General features: G+C 33.2%; 1 protein-coding gene across 1 annotated transcript; it reads right to left on the bottom strand.

Annotated features, from left to right (window-relative positions):
• On the bottom strand, positions 1–923 carry LOC137816914 (uncharacterized). Its single transcript, XM_068620091.1, has 2 exons — positions 913–923; positions 1–613 (listed from the first exon to the last, which is right to left on the bottom strand). The coding sequence occupies exons 1-2, from the start codon at positions 921–923 to the stop codon at positions 1–3; spliced, it is 624 nt and encodes a 207-aa protein (XP_068476192.1).
• Between the last annotated feature and the right edge of the window lie 312 nt (positions 924–1,235).

Below are 1,235 nucleotides of genomic sequence, written 5' to 3' on the forward strand. Positions count from 1 at the left end.
TCAATGCATGTTGTTTTTGATGAAACTGATCATAGCACTATTAAACCCAACAGTACTAGCAGTCTTAGTATTACTAGCATAATTAGAAGTACTAGTATATCTAGCAGTACTAGTAGTACTAGTATTACTAGCAATACTAGTATTACTAGCAGTACTAGTATATCTTGCAATACTAACCGTACTAGTGTTACTAGCAGTACTAGTATTACTAGTAGTTCTAGTATTACTAGCAGTACTATTATTACTAGTATTACTAGTAGTAATTGTATTACTAGGAGTACTAGTATTACATGTATTACTAGAAGTACTAGTATTACTAGCAGTACTAGTATTACTAGTAGTACTAGGATTACTTGTATTACTAGAAGTACTAATATTACTAGCAGTACTAGTATTACTAGTATTATTAGCAGTACTTCCAGTGCTAGTATTACTAGCAGTACTAATATTATTAGCAGTACTAGTATTACTAGTAGTACTAATATTACTAGCAATACTAGTATTACTAGCAGTACTATTATTACTAGTAGTACTAGTATTTTTAGCAATACTAGTATTACTAACAGTACTTATATTACTAGCAGTTCTAGTAATACTAGTAGTACTAGTATAACTGGTATAATTAGCAGTACTTTTATTACTAGTATTGCTACAAGTACTAATATTACTATCAGTACTAGTTTTACTAGCAGGACTAGCAGTAATACTTGTAAAATGAGTCCCAACTCAAGGAGTTGAAATTGGCTAAAGAAAGGGATGAAAACAATAAATCCAAAAAAAAGTTCTCATGGATCTAGCTCTATTGGAGATGAATCTCTTTGAGAATCAAATCTTGGAATTAATGACTATTATCAACCACCCCTTAGGAGAGCTAGAAGAGAAAGACAAAAAAGGAGGTTGGAGTAGATCTACCTTATTTCCATGGAAAAGAAAACGTAGAAACTTACTTAGATTGGGAAATGAAGGTAAAACAATTATTTGTTTGCCATAGAGTGAGTGAGGAATGAGAGGTACCCCTAGCCACCCTAAGCTTTCAGGGTAATTATATGTATTAGTGGACTACCCTTGAGCAAGATAGGCGTCTTCATAAGGACCCTCCCATAGAGTATTGGAATGATCTTAGGGGAGTTAATGGACAAGCTCCAAAGACTCCAACAAAAGACTATGAGCGTAGAGGAATATAGGCAAAAAATGGAATTATACATGATGAGAGCCTCAATTAGGGAGTCTGAAAC

This window comes from Phaseolus vulgaris, chromosome 10, assembly GCF_000499845.2.
Source record: "Phaseolus vulgaris cultivar G19833 chromosome 10, P. vulgaris v2.0, whole genome shotgun sequence".
Lineage (NCBI taxonomy): Eukaryota > Viridiplantae > Streptophyta > Magnoliopsida > Fabales > Fabaceae > Phaseolus > Phaseolus vulgaris.